Raw genomic sequence first — 19,664 nt, forward strand, 5'->3', positions numbered from 1 at the left:
ATAAATTCAGTGAATCAAGTTGAACGAGAAGCTTGGACATCATTTGTTGCAGTCGTAGAAAATTTTTTAGGCAAACATAAAGCTCAAAACTATATTGAAATGGTCAACAAGATGCTGAATAGTTTCAAATACTTAGGGTGCAATATGGGTATTAAAATACAATAGAAAATTTAGGAGACATGAGTGAAGAACAAGGTGAAAGATTTCACCAAGATATTAAAGTTATGGAGGACCTCTACCAAGGAAGATGGGACATGCACATGATGGCAGATAACTGCTGGAGTTTAAAAAGGGACTTTTTAAAAAAATATTCAAGAATGTAGCGGAAAAAAAGCTTTCGAAGGGTTGAGTGACTATGTGACTATGTGTTTTTTGTTTGTAAGTACGACATTATATTGTATTTTGTATAACTAAAATAAAAATTTCGTACTTCGTACTTTTGTTTACTACACTTACGGATTTGGGTTAAAATAATGTAACTTATATTTCTCTAAAATTGTATATCTTAAAAATTTGAGCTTTCAGGTTGAAACGAATACGTTATTTGTATTCAGGACCTCAAATTGATATAGAATCAGCTCAAAAAACCTCGACACCAAAACAACTGTTCCCCTGTATTATAACTACGTTTACCAGAAATCTACTATTTGATTGTATTAACGATTTGAAGGTTCATTTGAAATTTATATAAAAAAAGTGAGCGAATGCTCCTGACTTTTCTAATTTTTAAGCCAAGTCTCAAGAAAATTTGCGTTTAAGGATAAAATAATAAAACATAGTGAAAAATTTGCAGTGTGTCCAAATATACTATTGAATAACAGTTACAATAGTTAAAATATTAGAATTCCCAATATTATTGTGGTGCGTGCTTCCAGAAAACAGTTGGATCATAATGTTACGATGCGTGTGAAGCCACGTGCAAACGTTACTATTATAATATGAAGAAATAACCGTAAACATCATTGCGGCGAGATCAATAGAAACTTTTTGGCAATAATAGTGCCATCGTAGGGGCGCAATATGTTGTCTAGAGTTATGACTAATCCCACTTTTTAAGGGGGGGACTCACCCGCGATCTACATAGAGCAAAAATCACGAGGGGTGCCAAGCAATATCGAGTAATGTGTCTATTGTCATTCGAGATATTACTCGCTTAAAGCTGCTGCCACGGAATATGCTTTTTTACCTCAGAGCCCAAAAGGTCACAGGGGGTTAATTGTCGATATTTATCGTCCAAGAGGGACAGCTTATTCTCAAATATACTAAAATATGACCTTTCCTTAAGGTCAAATAGCACTTCGAGCACACGGTTCAGTAAATTCGCGAGATTCCTTGATATGTCACTGCCGAACAGCTTATGCCAAATGGCATAATAAAGCTTCGTACATCAACGCATTGTGGAGTCCTCATAAGTTGCTTCTTATTGAGATTTATTAGGCTCACACGAATGACTATAACTTTTTTCACTTTCATCCGATATCAATGAAACAAAGACTAAATCCTATACCAATTCGAGCTGAATATTTCTGTGAAAACCTCAAGAATATCCGTTCAGTAGTGTCAGGTAAAATAATGTACAAAGACACATACAAGAAATAAATTTTTTTTCAATTTGTCTTAAAAATTTAATTTGTGTTTCGTATGAGAAATGCATGTTCAGAAATTCAGATTATGGAAGGAAATTGATCTATTTTTTCAATTTTCAAATATTGTTAGAAATAAATGTTCTTCTTGCCATGAACTTCACACCCTACGAAAGCTTATATATAAAACCAATATTTCAGTGAAATCTGATTGATAGATTCTGAGAAGTCGAAATTTCACAAAAATCCTCACGAAATTTGTATGAACATGGTTATCACTATTTTGAAAACGATTTTGAATTTCAATTCTATCGAATTGGTAATTTTATTATTCATTGAGAAAACATAAGTTCACATGGGAATCATACTAGGATTCTGACTATCAACAAACTTAACTGAGATATTCGGACCCTGAATCTAATTTCTAATTTTGAGCTTGAGCATATTCTGCTTGATAAAATTCCTGCCAAATTAGTCTGTAAGTTTCGAAATTTTGAATTCTATTGAATTACTCTTCAGAGTCAGAACACATTTATATCATTTTCAACTCTGAATTCTATAGACAAGCTAGGTAGGTATCAATTATCTCATTTGTCACAGTTGACAGATACAACACATGATTGATTTGAACGCTTGTTACCAATTGGCTATACGTATTTTTCGACTGAGTAAAAAGGATTATATCGGATCATAAGTACCACCAATGTATAGGCGAATTCATTGATGCGTACCAATAACTATCGCATATTGTTGAGGTTAATCACCTTAACACCATTAGAAATCTCACGTACTTTCGATTGCTCTATGGGACTCCGGCTATGGACCAGTTCAAATCTTCGAGAATAAGCGGAGAGTTCGCCGAGGTATTCTTCACACATACGTCACACATATTTTTGTTGTGATAGGTTTAATTTTTTATAATGTTCCCAAATTGGAGGTACAAACAAAAATGACAGTTTCTTTGAGTCATTTTGAGCAAAAAAGTCCTGTAAACATGGGTCCCCCAAGGCTTTGTTTTCGAAATACAGGGTGTTAAAATTCGATGTTTTTTCAAGTTTTTCTCATAGCACCTTCCCTTCACAAGATAGTCAACTTTGGCATGGATATTTCATTTTGAAATTAAAGTCAATTCTACAAGGTGATATTTTTTCTAGAACAGTGTACGCTTCTTTTCTACAGAATTTTTTTTTTGGAACAACTGGCATTTTGGAAAAATGTAGAAGAAACCTTAGGTCAACAAGTACACGTTTTGGTTTCTTGTAGTTTTGTCGTAACTGCTACCGATTTCGAGGAAAATATTTCAAACAATTCTCTATTAATCCTCAGGAAAATCCAAGTTTTTATAAAGATCCAGTTATACAGGGTTAGAACCATTTAGAGGGCCACTACATGGATATCGAAAATCGTTAGAAAGACAGAGTGGCTTAAATTACAAAAAAATTGCGTTAATTAGGGATGAGTGTGTTGGTGTGAACAGATCAGAAATATCTCCATTGGTTCCCGAGATACGAGTATCTCGAAAAAACTGAAAATCGGATTTTCTTTTTTTCTGTATAACTCATTTGTTTTTGGAGATAACTTTTTAACTTTTGGTTTATAGCCATTATACAATATAGAGATACTAATGGTGTCTTCAGATTTCTTCTGTTTTCCATTGTTTCAGAGACGCGATAGTCAAGTGATAATTTCACATAACAAATCTTCAAATTTGCGTACCTAGACTCGATATTTTTGTAGAGTGTGATACATTGTTGAATGCGTAATTTTTTTCCCCATCACCTCATAAGAAAAACCAATATGGGCGTTCATAAGAAAAAAATTGAGTATCGCGTGTCTGAAACAATGAAAAACAGAAAAAAATCTGACCACACCATTAGAATCTCTATATTGGATAATGACTACAACCCGAATTTCGTGAAGTTATCTCTAGAAACAGATGAGTTATGCAGAAAAAAAGAAAATCTCGATTTTTCAGTTTTTTCGAGATATCTTGGGAACCATTGGAGATATTTTAGATCTGCTAACACCAACGCACTAATCCCTAAGTAACGCACCTTTTTTGTATTTTAAGTCACCTTGTATCTCTAACGGTTTTAGATATCCCTGTAGTGCTCCTCTAAATAGTTCTAACCCTGTATATAAGCTGTGATGAATAAATGAAATACAAGATTTTGCTACTTGTTGACCCAATGTGTGGAGATGATTGATAAAGATTTGATGAACTGATATAATCATCACAAAAAAGTAAGACTACAGAAAACACCTTATATCTCGAAAACAAAGTGTTTGTGGGCTAATGTTCATGCAATAATTTTTTTAATTATACAAGGAGTTTCATTGTACCTCCAATTTGAAAACACCATGTATATCACTTTGAAGGTCAATCGTTATAACGGTTTGGACGATATGAAATTTCGCAAACAATCAAGCAAAAAAGTCTTTGGTCTAACGTCAGTGCTTTTTTTTAGAGATACTTTTTTAGAACCGCAAGTTAGACTTCACCTACGATTTTTTTTTAAATTCTTTTTTCTGTTCAAATTCAGTTTCTATTATAATCAGCACAAAATACTTCAAGTTTTAGAGTACTTCTCCCAAACATTTTCCTCCAAGAGAAAACTAACAAAATCTATAAAGATAGGAGTGAACCTCAATCGCATATTATCCAAACAAGGTGTCGATCCTTCATTCCTTCAAGAACTTCCTTACAACTGACCTTCATAACTGCATCATCCATATTCATAAACAACATCAGTTTTGTGGTTTTCACCCACGATTTCGAGATCCGCAATTTCCATCTCCGCGCTCTCTCGTTGAATTCCTTACACTGGTACACCTGATCTGAAAGTTGGTACCTCTGACCCCGTGTCGAGCGCACTCGAGATGGTCAACGGCCGCAACCAGGCATATCTTCACCGCTCTGCGCGTCCATGTTCGTACAACATAACCTTCAATTATGTTCAGCTCTCATTGTACCCACAACTGACTTGACACAAATTACATGTGCTGCGTTCGGTGGTTCTACGCCTCGATGGGTACCACCGTAGTACCACAAGACCGTAAGCGGTTTTCCACTGAAAGAAAACACACACGGAATATATAATGGGAAGCAGATATCGTCTGCCGCCCGTACCTGAAGATGGCCCTCGTGATAACCGAAATCTTACTCCTACTAGCTCTTTACTCCGTTGGAAATATGAAATTCTTCGTGGACTTGAAGATGGTACGGAATATGAATGAATTATACTTGTACTACATTTTAGGAAATTTTAATAAGCCTTTAGTTACCATATGAGGTGTTCAGTTGGCGAATGTCTAAAAAAAACTACTGAGCGGAATTTTGGGAATACTCAGTTGAGTTTATCGATACATAATTATGTATTGACGTTCACTTAAGCTATGCGTCAATCGAAAATCGAGCATATACTAGACTTCGAAGGGTGCTATCATCTAATACATGTCAATCTTTCAATTTTTTCTGCGTCTGTTCTTCCTCCCTGCCATGAGGAGTTGACATGAATAAAGAACTTCTAGTTGCTCTGTAGGGCATTCGAGCGTCTCCTAAGTAAGTAGGTCATCATTAAATGCAATGTTTACTTCTCGGGTGTGAAAAATTATTCGTTCAAAAAACCTTTTTCTAGATACGTGTCATCTGAGTGTTGACGCTCACTCAGGCAATGCGTCAATTTCCTGATGCCCATGCTCTATTAGACGTTATTATTTGACAATACCAGATTTCAGAAGGCTTTGTAATTTGGTACGCATCAAAGTGCGTCAACTGGCGCATCTCTTATATTTTCGCGTCACTTAAGTAGGTAGGTCATCATTGAATGCAATGTTAACTTCTCATATGAGAAGAATTCTTCATTCAAAAAACCTTTTTTAGATAAGCGTCATCTGAGTGTTGACGCTTACTTAGGCGATGCTTTGCGAAGCGTCAATTACCTGATGTTCACGCTCTATTAGACTCTATCATATGACAATACCAAATTTAGAAAAGATTTGTCATTTTGTGCGCATCGAAGGGCGTCAATTGACGCGTCTCATATTTTCGCGTCACTTAAGTAAGTGGGTCATCATTGAATGCAATGTTAACTTCTCGGATGTAAAAAAATTTGTTAAAAAATCTGTATTTACCTATGCGTCATTTGAGTGTTGGTGCTCACTTGGGCGATGCATTGCGAATCGTATTTTTCTGATATTTGCTCTCTTTCAGACTTTATTATATAACATTACCTGATTTCGAAAGACTGTCAATTGATACGCACCAAAGAGCGTCAACTGACGCGTGTCGTATTTTCGCATCACTTGAATAAGTAGGTCATCATTGAATTCAATGTTATTCTAAACCTTTTTTTAGTTACCCGCCATTTGAGTGTTGACGCTCACTTAAGCGATTCATTGCGAAGCGTCATTGTTCACATATCCGAGCTCTATTAGACACTATTATCAGATTTCGAAAATTTTTGTAATTTGGTAAGCATCAACGTGAATCAACTGACGCATCTCCTGTTTTCGCGTCAACTAAGAGAGCGTCAACCTGAAGTGAGCGGGTCTCCATTATATTCAATGTTAACTTTTCGGTTGAAAAAAACTTTTCGCGATGAGAGTTAAGTGAGAGTCAATTGTTTAGTCACGTCTATTGTCAGTATATTATTCGATGTCGATACAGAAGTCCGTGCTTCTTGGCATATTTTCGACTCTAATCCGATATATAAAGGACAAAACGCAATCTGCAATCAATTAATCGAAACCGCAGTAGAGAGAATCGAATTTAATGGTGGGACCACAAACAGAACCGACGAATGCCATCATTATGGAACACTAACCATAACTCATTATCCCTGTATATTGGACACTGGCCCAGTGTCGTATTTCAAGGGTGGAAGGTGCCCTGGCTGGCCCGAGGGCTCGCCTGTCCGCAGAACAACAGATTATTCACCCTAGCTTTCTCTCGAGGCGACATCCCTAAAAATTAAAAGCCGCAGATTTGCACTATGCTATTACGGGGAGGAAGCCACCCTATCTCGCCGTTCTAGTTTTGTTATCCCGCGAAAAACTGCATGAATCGATACTGGCTACCCTTAGCAATGTTTTTCCTGGTCGGGAGATACACGTTGTGCGTGCTCAGCACGTGCTGTGCACAAACTGGCGTTGATTGAATGTCGCAGATCTGTCTGAAGGGTCATATGACGGAATAATAATCGGATATTTTGTGAGAGACGGGCCCGTGAAGAAGGTACGGGATTGTGACAGATTGGGAACCCTTATTTTTCTTTGATTTCGGCGTCGTTTTTGACAACAGATTTGTCTACAAGATGAGGAAGGGATGGAGATGAACTTTACGAGTTTGCTCATTGAAAAAACTTGAATAAGTGGTGAACACGCTCTGGTGTTCTTATCCCTTACTTGTATGTTGTTTTTATCGATTGGTGCAGTGCCGAATACAGTAAATTACAGAACACTGAAGGCGATTCAATATGTACATTTCTAGTAGATATTTAGTATATAATCGCCTCTGCATATTGCTTCTTTTCAGCCCCAATCAGTGTTTATTGGAATGAAAACTTATTTTTATTCGCTTGCTTGTAAATGTATCATCTGTTCTCTGCGTCACCCTAATTATTAAGTGTACAACTATGATTCCGCCGTTTTGCAATAGAAGGCTGTAGCGGTAAGTGGTAGTCGAAATAAATAGATCGTAGATCTCATACAAAAAGGTTAGGTATTTGTAAATATAACGCCATCGAAATATTAGTCGATTTGTATCTGCATCTTAAAGTTATTCTCGGTTGAACATGTCAGCTTACGAGGCAAATTCTCGTCATTTGTGGAAGGTTTTAATTTTCTGCTTCAATATGATTATCTACGAATCTGCGACTGAGGCTCATCGAATGCTCTCAAATACATATGGCGAGGCCACTATTAGTGAAAGAACGTGCCGAAAGTTGTTTCACGCTTCAAGAACGGTGATTTTGACGTCGAAGACCAGGTGGACGAGGGAAGGTTTTCGAAAATGCAGAACTGGAGGCATTACTTGATCAAGACTTGTGTCAAACGCAACAAGAATTGTCAGAATCATCGGAAGTAACGCAACAAGCCATTTCAAAACGCCTGAAAGTCATCGGAATGAATCAAAAATAAGGAAATTGGGTGCCGTACGAGTTGAAGCCGAGATATGTTGAACGGCTGCTTGCAAGGCAAAGACAGAAGGGATTCTTGAATCGCATTGTGACTGGAGACAAAAAATGGGGTCATTAAGATAATCCCAAGTGCTGAAAATCATGGGGATATCCCGTCCATGCTCCCACGTCGACGGCCAAACCGAATATTCACGGTTCCGAGGTCATTTGGTGGAACCAGCTCAGTGAAGTGTATTAAAAGTTGTTAGAACACAGGGGATCGTTATCGAACGCAATTATTGCGTTTGAGCCGAGTATTGAAAGACCAATAGCCGAAATACAACGAGAGACATGGTAAAATGATTTCACAGCATGAATATGTTCGACCCCATGTTGCGAAAGTGGTCAATGCATACTTGGATACGTTGAAATGAGAAGTCATACCCCATTCGCCATATTCTCTAGACGTTGCTCCCGCGGACTATCGCTTGTTTTGATCAATGGCACATGACCTGGCTGACCAACACTTCCGGTCTTACGAAGAAATAAAAAATTGGATCGATTCGTGGATCGCTTCAAAAGATGACCAGTTTTTTCAACGCGGGATTCGTACGCTACCCGAAAGATAGGAGAAAGTAGTGACCAGCCATGGACAAAACTATGAATCAAATGTAACCAGTTGGTCTCAATAAAGCCTCGAATTTTGGAAAAAAAAACAGCGGAAGCAAAGTTGTACGTCTATGTATTATAAAAAAGATTACTTAAATGAATTGAGTTCTTTCTTTAGAGGGCTCTCGAACTGGAAAAAAATTTGCACAGAAGATTTCGGTTTTCTTTGCAAAATATTGATAGTGTGAGATAAATATTGGGCAATATTCCTGTGTAGTGTGAAGAGTCCACGATATGAGGCGGATGAAGATTTTGGCTTCACTGCCTATTACCGTATGTATTTTATTTTCTCTGAAACGCCTCAAAACTTATTTAAGAAACTCCAGAAGCCAGGACGGATTGAATTTCTTGACTTCAGTGTTAATCTACCTCAGAATTTTATATTTCTGTAATAGTTGTTTAATAACAACATTTATAATAGATTCGAATTTTTTTATGTCTAGGGCCTTGCAAGAAGTAATTTTTTGGAACCTGTAATACGCAGAGCTTTCAACATCCTAATACTAATAAGCATTTCAACATCAACTCTTAAATAAGGAACTTCTTGGAGTTAAATATGCAAAGTTGAAGATTCTAAATTTCACAATTTTGGTCATTCTAATCAATCTATTCGATAAAATCATTTCAGGAACAATTTGCGTTTCCTTATTTTAGCATTAAAAAAATGTTAAACCAGACGGACGTGAAAAGATAATGGTCCATCCATTCCCCGAGAGAAAGATAATTTTCGGTAACATCTAGCAAGCAGAGAGTTAAAATTGAAGATCGGTATGCACATAAGTCCAGAGTAGAGTGCCTTTTGTCGGTAGGCAGGTTAGGTTACGAAAGGTCGTGACTTTGCGGTATGCCCGGGGCCACTAGAGACGCGGGGGGGTACCGCAGGGGCCCCCCTTTGCCCCGTCTTCGCCGGCAGCTGAGCTTGAGCCACTTCGCCGCTACGCTCAGCCCCAGAGGTCAGATCTTGCAGATAAAGCCGCACTCTGGTTGCCTTTACTTACACAATATATTTATACCTTCTCGACCGTACGGGTTGAGATAGTGCCCCCGAAACTAATTCACTGTGCTGATTACCCCCTACTAATCAATTTCAGCACGTATTATGATCTGGGGTTGTAAAGCGGTGATATCATATTCAATACATTTCTCGAGTTACCGTTCGTTTTGGTCCCCGATGGATTTCAAGCGATTTATCGCTTGTACACCTTGTCTTTTATGTTTTTACACGTCTCTGCACATTATAAAGCATTAATGGATTCATCTTAAAATGAGAGTAGGTAGTCTGTTTGCATATGAGTCGTTATCTTAGAAACTACTGAACGAATTTTCTACCTGTTTTCGCAGGTGGATCGGTGTGAGGTATCAAATAACAAATAGCACGTAACAATGACATATCAATTCATATTTTTGTTGATAAAACAAAAACTTCAAAATTATTAATAATGTACTCTAATATTCATATACGAGATTGACATTCAATACATTTCTCGAGTTACCGTTCGTTTTGGTCCCCGATGGATTTCAAGCGATTTATCGCTTGTACACCTTGTCTTTTATGTTTTTACACGTCTGCACATTATAAAGCATTAATGGATTCATCTTAAAATGAGAGTAGGTAGTCTGTTTGCATATGAGTCGTTATCTTAGAAACTACTGAACGAATTTTCTACCTGTTTTCGCAGGTGGATCGATGTGAGGTATCAAATAACAAATAGCACGTAACAATGACATATCAATTCATATTTTTGTTGATAAAACAAAAACTTCAAAATTATTAATAATGTACTCTAATATTCATATACGATTTTGACAGAAGTTTGGTTTTGTTTCGTCGTCCGTTACAACTGTTGGCACAATGAGAAAATCACGTTCAAGTTGAAAGTTAATTATGAAATTTGTTAATTAATTTGGCTGTAGAAATACTGATCGTGCAACATACGATATTCAATTGTTAATTGTTACGTGCTATCTGCCATTTGATACTGGATAAATGAATATTTAGGCTTGGTTTCATTGAAATCAGATCAAAATAAAAAAGAATTGACATTTGAACATTTTCACCTGGTATTTAAAACATGTAATTTTTAGTTAACCTAACCTAACTTAGGTTAGGTTATATCTCGCATATAGAATGCAACCGAAGGAAATAATTTTCGAAATATAGTTTTTTATTGATGTAATAGATTCTTTCCGAACATAAAATTCACGATAGTCCCCAGCACTGAAAATCGTAGGGATATCCCGGCTATGCTTCCAATCGACGGCCAAACCGAATGTTCACGGTTCCAAGGTCATGCTCAGTATTGACTAGCGCGGCGTAGTGTATTATGAGTTGTTAAAACCGACTGAAAAAATCACGAGCAATCTTTATCGAACGCAATTAATGCGTTTGAGCCGAGCATTGAAAGACAAACGGCCGCAATACGATGAGAGTGATTTTACATCATAACAATGCTCGACCCCACGTTGCGAAAGTGGTCAAGACATACTTGGAAACGTTGGAATGGTAAGTCCTACCCCACCCGCCGTATTCTCCAGACGTTGCTCCCTCAGACTATCACTTGTTTTGATCAATGGCACACGTCCTGGCTGATCAGCACTTCTGGTCTTATGAAGAAGTATAAATTGGATCGATTCGTGGATCGCTTCAAAGGATGAACAGTTTTTTCAATGCGGGATTCGTACGCTGCCCAGAAGATGGGAGAAAGTAGTGTCCAGCGATGCACAATACTTTGAATAATGAATGTATTATATAACCAGTTTTTTACAATGAAGCCTCGAATTTCGGAAGAAAGGGCGGAATCAAAGTTGTACGTCTATGTAGTAAGGGAAAATTGTGTTTCTTTTGACCTCAGGAATCTTCGGTTGAAATATATGTAAAAGTCAAAATTTTCATTTTTTGAACCACCGGTAATACTTAAATTTGAGTTGTTTTTTGTGGGTATAAGTGTATTTTTTGTAAAGGAGAGACAATAAATTTGGGAGAATATTCATATTTCGTTTTTTATGAACAATATTCGAACCGAATATGAAAAAAAAAATAGTTTCCACTATAAAAGTGTGATTTTTTTCGAAGATGTCGAATCGTAATTGAACAAACTACGTGAGTAGGCTTTTCATGACATTTCAGTTCTCTAACAAACGGTTACGCAATTTCGCGGTAATATTTATTGTTATTTGTCACACAGCTGGTGTTTTTCAACAATTAAACTTCGCTACATCTGTAATTACTCCGAAGAGAGTTGTAAGTAACACTTGTCCTTAATTGTTCCTGACGATGAGCATTTTATTTCTTTATTCGAAGCCGCGCCCTGTAATTGACTAATTACAGCATCTTCAGCGCCAGGACTTAGGAACGTCATTCTCATCGGAATTTTACAGGGTGGAACGAATCAGTTCTTCACGTTCACGACGGAGATAAGAGGCATTGATCGATGTGTGAAGAGCTGCGTCTAATTTCAACGACAAGCGTTCAATAAAAGACGGGAATTTAATGTTCATTCGATGAATTTTGTACAACAGGCTCAGGGTTTGTCGAAATTGGAAGCGGTCAGTTTTAAAATTTTGTGGGAAAGGACTATTCAAGTTAATTCACCATAACCATAACCATCATAATTGTATCATCAAAATCGAATGAAAATTGTAGAAGTCAAGGCTGCTACAAGAACGTGCAGACACACAGACAGACAGCCAACTGGAGATCAAAAATTTTTAATCCCAAAAGTGATCACAATTTTTCAATTACTTTCAGCAAACTCAAAAGTAATATTTGACCGATGGATGATTTGTTCAGAATCAAATTTTGAAATTCAATATCTTCCAAGCTAGTAGAAGTATAGAAGGTGTACCAAAATTAGTGTAACAATGCGTCACATATTGAAAGATAAAAAATATCTCAATATTTTGTGTTTGACTAGTCGGATTTTGATGAATTTGGGCCATAAAAGTGATATTGAGCTTATTTTATTCGAGAAATATTGTTTCAATAAAAAGTAATTCTGTATGTTTCTAATTCACCGATTCAACATTCTGCCAACTTAACTAGTTACCAGTAACTACTCTTATCAGGTTCATGATTATCAGGAAGATTTTCTCAAATCTCTCCATTTCCTCAATCCGCTTTTCCTCTAACAACCCGAGAGTGGAAAGGTTGAAAATCTTATATTACCGATCATTAGATGATCCCCATTGTTGAACCCTGATTTCCCCTTCTTGGTAATATTAAATCAAAAGACATTAGCATTTATTTCAAGGATTATCACAGTCAGCACTTTCGTAACACTGGATTTCCCTTCACGACAATTCTAGGTAAGACTATTGTCACTTTGTGGAAATTTGGGATAGAAGCGATCAGTTATTCAGAAATTTTACCTAATAGATCGCCAGATTATGGTATTCCTTTTTTTTTGTTGGACCACCAGATTTCTTGTTCTTCTATATTCCACCCTAAGGGATTTTCTTTCTGTGTTGTATTTTTGAATAGTTTCTTATAAATATTCGCATTTCTGATAAAATATTGCTTTTTGAAGGCAAAAAATACCAACAGTTGGAAGAAAATCTTGATTTGATGAAGAGTTTCCGGGGTCTGCACCAGGAAAATCAACCACCATTGATTGGTATGCTAAGTATAAACGTGGTGAAATGAGCACCAAAGACGGCGAACGCAGTGAACGCCCAAAAGAGGCTGTCACCGACGAAAAAATTAAAAAAGTTCATGAGATAATTTTGAATGACTGTAAAGTGAATTTGATCGAGATTGCAGACATTGTGAATATATCATCTGAACGTGTTCATCAAATCATTCACGAATATTTGTACATAAGAAAGCTGTGTGCAAAATGAGTGCCGCGCGAGCTCACAATCGATCAAAAGCAACAACGTGTTCATGATTCTGAGCAGTGTTTGAAGCTGTTTAAGTGCAATAAACCTGAATTTTTGCGTTGATATGTGACAATGGATGACACATGGCTCCATCATTTCACTCCGGAGTCCAATCGACAGTCAGCTGAGTGGACTGCACACGATGAACCGAATCCAAAGCGAGGAAAAACACAGCAGTCAGCTGGTAAGGTTATGGCATCAATATTCTGCGCAAGGTATAATATTCATTGATTACCTCCAAAAGGGCCAGACCATCAACAGCGATTATTATATAGCGTTATTGTATCGTTTCAAGGATAAAATCGTTAAAAAACGGCCCCATTTGAAGGAAAAAAGGTGTTGTTTCATTAAGACAATGCGCCGTGTCACAAATCAATGAAAACAATGGCAAAATTGCATGAATTGGGCTTCGAATTGCTTCTGCATCCACCGTATTCGCCAGATCTGGCCCCCAGCGACTTTTTCCTGTTCTCATACCTCAAAAGAATGCTCCTTGGAAAGAAATTTAGCGCCAATGAAGAAGTAATCGCCGAAACTGTGGCCTATTTTGAAGCGAAAGACAAATCGTACTACAAAAGTGGTATCGAAAAGTTGGAAGATCGCTATAATCGCTGTATCGCCCTCGAAGGCAACTATGTTGAATAATAAAATCGAATTTTGCCAGAAAAATGTTTGGCCTTTTATTCTGCAATAATCCATGAATAATCAATAACAGATGAATAATAATGATCGACCAATTTCAACTCTTCATGTAGGCATTCGTTGAAAAAAATAGTACTGCGTACCTTTCAGGCGTCTATGGTATCTTCAGTCGAGACTGCCCAATCGAAAGTCCGCATCGAAAGATTGGAATAATCTCCAAGTGAAATTGGTTTTTTTTTTGCCGAACGTAATAAATTCAGCCAGCATATACGTACAGTTCGAATTGGCTTTCTGCAACCGAAACTGAGAAATGCAATTTGTCTGAGGCTTCACAGACACCTCGAGCTGATGGTCTAGTCCTAGATGTTACGTGGCTACGAACCAGTATGTTACGATTGCTATAAATCCTTGCTAATAGCTGGGAGTACAATGCCAGTTCGAGTCTCGTGAATCTACCGATACGCCTTTTCAATGTAGCCTGCAAACTGGGACACCTCGCTCAACAAGGCTGAACTCGTTAGAAATTCATCGATAGCCTCCTCTTATCTTTCATCCAGGATCATTCCCGCTCATTTGTTTGTTTATTAATTCGCCGGGATTCAGATAATGCATTAATGAACAGAACATATGTCCTCATCTGCATATATCTACCCAATTAGGTTGTTTATGAATATCCAAGAAGGAGAAGAAGAATATCTTTGATTGTCATCGATTACCCACTTGAATTCCAAATCTGGATCTCATTTCAGCCTATTAGTGCCAATCTCACAATTCCCCTCATTCTACAAGGAATGAAAGCTTGGTGAAAACACATTTCACCATTTGATACTCTTAAATATATTCATTCTTTCAGCCTCCCCGAGTTCTACTTTTGAAGTAGTCACATGTTTGAAACAGTACTTAGCACATTTTGCATTATGAATGTGTACATGGAGTTTCAGCAGAAGTAGAAGGGATTCATGGCTTGACTTGATATTCAAGTACTTGATCCAAGCTCAAGTAGCTTGAGCTTGACTTGAAATTGAAATCAATTCAAGTTTAAGTCAATTAGTAGTTCTTCAATGTCAAGTCAAGTATTTATTTATTAAGTACTTGACTTAACATTGCACAACTACTACTTGACTTGAACTTGAGCTGATTTCAACCCAAGCTACTTGAGCTTGAGCTTGAGTCAAGTAGCTTGAATATCAAGCCAAGCCGTGAATCCCTAAGAAGTAGTACAACTAATTCAGAAATTGGCTAGAGAAACATGAAATATGTTTCTCTGTTTCTAATAAACATTATTCTCATGTTGGAATAGGATGTTTTGAAACCATCTGATTAAACTGAAATGAGCATAAAAACCTATTTTTCTTTATCTACCATCACCCAGGTTGGATAGTTTGTATAAATTGATTAATTTATCTGTGTGTATTTCCTTCACAATATCAAGAATGCCCGTTCTTCTTCCACTGGCATCTAATTCACAGCATCCTATTCAATTTAATCACTGTGTAGACCAGAAAAGAAAAAACTTGATGTAAAGGACAAATGGGGTAGGATAGAGCACAAACGGGGTTCTCGATGGCATGGCATTTATTTCAAAGAGGGCGTTATGAGGTAATTATAGTTGGGAACTGTAGGGCTTCTGGAGCATATAGTTGTCTCATTTTGCTCTCAGCGGCATACCTTCGATGCAAACAATGGAGCTGATATAGCAGCACATCAAACCCCAAAATTATCTTATGGTCAGATCTACGTGTCACGTGGTTTTGCTAATAAAATTACGAAGTAATCAACCTTGGGGCGCTCTTTCTACACCAAAGGATCAACGCTGCAAATCCTGATCAATTTACCCCAATTTATCCTCAGAAATGGGATCATTATCACTGAGAAGATCCCTTTGAGTGGAATAATGATAAACTTCCACAAGTTTTTGATATTTACATAAAAACAAGTGTGGCCATAATGAAACGTAACAAGGTGAATTGGAACTTATCATCCTTCATTTCAATAGGAATTGTGTCATTTTTATCTCAGTAGTCATTAATGATTTGAATATAGGTAGATGGATAACTGTACAGAAAGTCTATTCCTCGATATAATTGATATTCTGGCCGATTTTAAAATTTCTGTTGAACGAAACTACTGATCCAATAAAAAAGTTCTTTTGAAGGTTTATTAGAGACTATAGTTTTTGTGTTGATTAAGTCAAATGAGTTTCAATTTTTGGGTAATTCTGGAGAAGGCCAACTGATTGATCCTTACTACGAGGATATCCTCATAATTTTAGTTGCTTTCTGTCAAATAGATGAGCAGTTTCCTGTGCACCCTTAACTCTAGATGAATGTTGAAAAGAATCGATAACGCTCTTATAATCGTAGCATGAAAGCCTCTTGGGCACGTTATCTAGCAGAGAATAATGGTCCTCTGAGTCCAGTAAGATGGCTACTGCTTCATAAAAAGAGGGGAACGTGTTCATTCAAACAGACTGACGTCGCTACATCAAAAAATTTCATTACCCTCATTCAGTGGTATCTTAATGCCGTTTTACATATAACTATGTTATGAAACTCACCTGTAGTGAAGAGAACTATAGCTTTCAGGCAAGAATATTCTGCTGAATCAACGTGCAAAGCCTTTAGTTTTTCCACTTGTTCCTGCAATAGACGAAAACAATTTGAGATAAAATTTTTTGTGAATCTTAAGTACCATACCTGGAATATCCTAATGTGATCCATAAACTGTACAACCCTGTCGGCACACATAGGGGAGGCATGAAGACCAGCGGCTGCTATCAGGGGCGCCACATGTAGGGGCATCGAACACTGACTGGCATTCAACACAAAAAGTTCCGACCAAACTAATCTCAGTAGAGCAACCTGGTCTGTTACTTGTAAATCAGGAAAGAACGGTATATTACGGGCCCATTCAACCGCGGAGAACAGCAGTCTAGCTGCTAACTCACATATATTGTCGATACCCATAATATTGTTCGCTTGGATGCACTGTCCATACCTACTCGTAGGGTAGGGCTCTGCGCGTAGTAACAACGAAATGTAACTGCTGAGGTATGTGTGATTGCTCAAGGACGTTGTCACCGAGTCCGTAGTGTTCAAGAATTGATTAGAAAGTCCTGGTAGTGATGGCTGCGAAGGCGGTACTCTACCTCGTTGGACAGCTAAAAAAAAAGGATTCCAATTAACGTTTTTCAATAAAAATTCAATTGCGCAGGCGTTAGTGTGTCTCTGCCAACAATTTCACACCTGCCAGCCATGCGCAGTTTCAAAATTATCGAATATGATAATATCGTGGTAAATAACTGTTCGAGGAGTCAGCCTGTATGTTTCGTGAGTTATTGGCTATTTCTGCAGTATACTCGCAACGTGGAAATAGATTGGAGAACAGGTTCTTAGACGGTACACGCGCTACGATCAACGGAATGTAGATTTTTGTTTGACATACTTCAAATTGCATTAGGATCGAGATTTTCCATCATGCAAGGTTTGTAGGTTATAAGTTATATGTTCACGCGATGTGCAAATATGGTTTCACCGGAGTAGAAATTATAAAACTGGATTTGGTTAGGAATTCCAACATTGTAATCATACGTGAAGGGCATTTCTAACATATTCTTGCGCAGAGAGTTATCTGTCGAAGGAGGGAAATTTCAAAATCGTAAGACAATCAACCCTCTATAGTTTTTTGCATTGCAGAATAGGGTTTGAAATCGGGTATTTAGATCTTGATTTATCGGTTGAATCAGGTCTTAACCATTCGACGGTCTAAGGTTTTCGGTACAACCCTAATGCCGTTATCTAAAATAACATCATACCCTTATAATTGAGGGGAGGTGTTGAAGGGCATTGTGGCAGGTATTTAAGCCGGACTAAAACTCGAAATGTACGGGATGTTTGAATGTCCTCTCTCTATAAACTTGATCCTTGTGAGGTTCAAGGGGGTGTCGAGTTTTTGAGTTATATCGTTATCTGATAGCATGCTGTTGAATTTGAGATCGTTCAGTATAGCACCCCAGCCACCTTACATCCTTGTCTTGATGAAAAATTCATTATATCTGTCGTATAAAGGAGGTGCTTATATTTGTCCATGAATGCAAAAGGAGTGAACGATACTAACTCACAAGGTACTTATGATTTAAAATCAATAATCACGAAAATATCATTCCTAAAAATTCCAAAAGAAGGTTTAGGGTTCTGATGAATAATTGAAGAAATTTCAGTTAAAGTATTCGATAATCTTCACACAGTTTACATAAAAGAATGTTACTTTATGTTTCAGTTGTGATGTTTTGCACTTCTTGGTTTAGGTGAGAATTTTGATGTAACATGCCAAAGAGACGTCTCATTCTTTCTTCAGAAAAGGGCAGATTATTCATTAGATTAGATCATTCACAGAACCGGAACGACATTCTCAGAAAAAAATCATTTTTCCTTTATCTGTATGTCTACATAAAATTTCAACGGAATGCAATCAATTATTTCCGAGATATTGAACTTTTGAGGAAGAATTCTTTATAAAATTCTAGTGAAAAGGTTTACAAATTTCACAATTGGATCAAATCGCAGTTTTTCCAGTTATCGAAAACATGAACTTAACCTTTACATTTAGACCTCAAACGCACCCAAAAAAATCTATTTCAGTTATACAGGGTTAGAACTATTTAGAGGAGCACTACAGGGATATCAAAAACCGTTAGAAATACAGGATGGCTTGAATTACAAAAAGTTGCGTTATTTATGGAGGAATGTGTAGGTGTGAACAGATCCAAAATATCTCCAATTGCTCCCGAGATATTTTGAAGAAAACTAAAAATCGAGATTTTCTTTTTTTTCTGTATAACTCATGTTTTGTTTTTGAAATTCGGTTTGTAGCCATTATCCAATTCAGAGATTCTGATGATATCTTCAGATTTTTTCTGTTTTCCATTGTTTCAAAGACGCGATAGTCAATTTTTTTTTATTATGGACTTATTCTTATTAGTTCTCCTTATGGGGTGATAAAGAAAAAAATTACGAATTCAACAATTCATCACACTCTTCGAAAATATCTTGTCTAGCTATGCAAATTTGAATTTTTTTTTCATTTTTTTGTCAAATAACTTGTTACTTTGTTCAGTTGTTATATGAAATCATCCTGATATAAGTGGTCCTGTGATAAGCGAAATCCTATTAATTACTCAATCATGCAGATACCAACACTCTATAAAGCGTACAATTGGCAATGTCTGTAGAAATTGTTCTACATAATTAAAAAAAAAACTCAAGCGATGGTTTCACATAACAACTGTCAACAAAATTATTTGACAATTCTGGCTTCTGTTTACTACTTACACTGTACAAAAATATCGAGTCTAGTTACGCAAAGTTGAATTTCCTTTTCATTTTTTTGTTTAAGTAGTAGGCTGGAGGCCAAATTGTCAAATAACTTTGTTGACAGTTGTTATTGTGAAACTATCACTTGATTTTTTTTTTAAATTATGTAGAACAATTTCTACAGACATTGCCAATTGTACGCTATGTAGAGTGTTGGTATCTCCATGATTATGTAGCTAATATGACTTTACTTATTAAACAGGATTCAGGTTTCACACTGAACAAAGTAACAAGTTTTTTTACAATTCTGGACAAAAAATAAGAAAGAAGTTCAAATTTGCATAGCTAGACTCAATATTTTTGTAAAGTGTGATACATTATTGAATTCGAAATTTTTTTCTTCATCACCCCATAAGGAGAACCAATATGGCGTCCATAAGAAAAAAAAATCGCGTTACTGA

General features: G+C 36.8%; 1 protein-coding gene across 1 annotated transcript in view; it reads right to left on the minus strand.

Moving 5' to 3' along the window:
- The window catches only part of LOC123686426 (steroid receptor seven-up, isoforms B/C), a 53,987-nt gene that overhangs the window by 12,427 nt on the left and 21,896 nt on the right, over positions 1-19,664 (minus strand). The window contains exons 3-4 of the mRNA XM_045626538.1: positions 16,588-17,051; positions 16,449-16,530 (exon numbers count right to left, since the gene is read on the minus strand). Of these exons, the coding sequence (XP_045482494.1) occupies positions 16,449-16,530; positions 16,588-17,051 (546 nt within the window). The remainder of the gene's footprint in view (positions 1-16,448; positions 16,531-16,587; positions 17,052-19,664) is intronic.

The sequence above is a fragment of the Harmonia axyridis genome, chromosome X (assembly GCF_914767665.1).
Source record: "Harmonia axyridis chromosome X, icHarAxyr1.1, whole genome shotgun sequence".
NCBI lineage: Eukaryota > Metazoa > Arthropoda > Insecta > Coleoptera > Coccinellidae > Harmonia > Harmonia axyridis.